Source organism: Strix uralensis, chromosome 22 (genome assembly GCF_047716275.1).
Source record: "Strix uralensis isolate ZFMK-TIS-50842 chromosome 22, bStrUra1, whole genome shotgun sequence".
Classification (NCBI taxonomy): domain Eukaryota; kingdom Metazoa; phylum Chordata; class Aves; order Strigiformes; family Strigidae; genus Strix; species Strix uralensis.
In genome coordinates, this window is record NC_133993.1 from 7,620,130 (window position 1) to 7,621,279 (window position 1,150).

Sequence of the window (1,150 nt, forward strand, 5' to 3'; positions counted from 1 at the left end):
AGCAGTATCCAAGGTAACAGCAGAAAAGAGTCCAGATCTGCACATTATCACTGTTTCTGCAAGTTTCATGCAAAACTTAAGCCATTTCTGCATGCAACACGATGCTGGTCATTTATTGTGTCTGATACAACTCTGAGGAGATTTTCCCATTCACCACAACAGAGTTTGTTGACTGGGAAGCGCTGGTTTGCTTTTCCCACGGACACAGACATATTAAAAGACCCCTCCCCCCCTTTCCACTCCCCCCCAGCTGCCCCAAACACATGGGAATGAGCATCTCAGCACCAGGTCCAGACAGTTCACTTGCCTACAAAAGCCCGGTGGCTTCAGTAAAGTCCCATGATTGCAGCTCCCACATCCTTGGAAGGTCTTCGGTCCTTCACCAGAAAGTTAATCATGCTCTCCGACTTGATGAGCAAGTTGCAGCCCAAAAAGAAGATGCCGAACATCACAGTCAAGGAGAGGACACAGAGGACAGCGATCTGCACCACCCGCGTGATGTAAAGGCTCCTCTCATCGGGTGCCAGGACCGAGGAGCCGCCATCGGTCGCCAACACCGAGCTGGTCCCATTGCAGCAGGCCATGAGCATTCCCAAGCCCTGGGTCCGGTTGGGGTAAGCTCCCTGCTCTAGGAGAGTCTGGTTGAAAAAGGATCCATTCATGGTCAATGCGCGATCCCAAATCTCCAGGGAAGGCAAGAGGAAAGCTTGCTGTCCCCCTGCCCACCCCTCACATGCCAGGGCTCGGCACCGTGGGCTGGCGGGCTCCGAGCCACCTCCTGCCTTTCTTCTCGCAACGCCTCGGATGGAGGGGAAACTTCCTCGAGGCTGCGAGCAGTTGGGAAGCCAATTTGTGCAGCTGAGGGATGGCTCACTCCTGGATCCCTCCTGGCACTGGCAGCATTAGCACAAGCCCCCAAACAAGCAAAAAGAGAGAGACAGAAAAGGCGAAGGAGGCGCAGGGGAGAGGAAGGCAGCCGGAGGTGGCCCCATGCCTCCTGCCCTCGCCACTGCCCCGAAGCTGCCACCCCGAAGCGCAGGGCAGCGGAGCGGTGCAGCCCGTGCCCCCGGGGCTCCCCGCGGGAGGGAGAGCTGATTCCTGCCGCCTGGGAGCTCCACAAATGCAAGTTCCAAGCTAAAGTCTTCACCGT

General features: G+C 56.8%; 1 protein-coding gene across 1 annotated transcript; it reads right to left on the reverse strand.

Moving 5' to 3' along the window:
• Nucleotides 1-283: 283 nt before the first annotated feature.
• LOC141953600 (reprimo-like protein) lies at nucleotides 284-765 on the reverse strand. The gene has a single exon (XM_074892300.1). It carries the CDS (start codon nucleotides 660-662, stop codon nucleotides 327-329), a length of 336 nt encoding a protein of 111 aa, XP_074748401.1. The 5' UTR covers nucleotides 663-765; the 3' UTR covers nucleotides 284-326.
• Between the last annotated feature and the right edge of the window lie 385 nt (nucleotides 766-1,150).

What these genes read in the sequence shown, in the direction of transcription:
- LOC141953600 (XM_074892300.1), bottom strand. Translation starts at nt 662, where the DNA reads ATGAATGGATCCTTTTTCAACCAGACTCTCCTAGAGCAGGGAGCTTAC.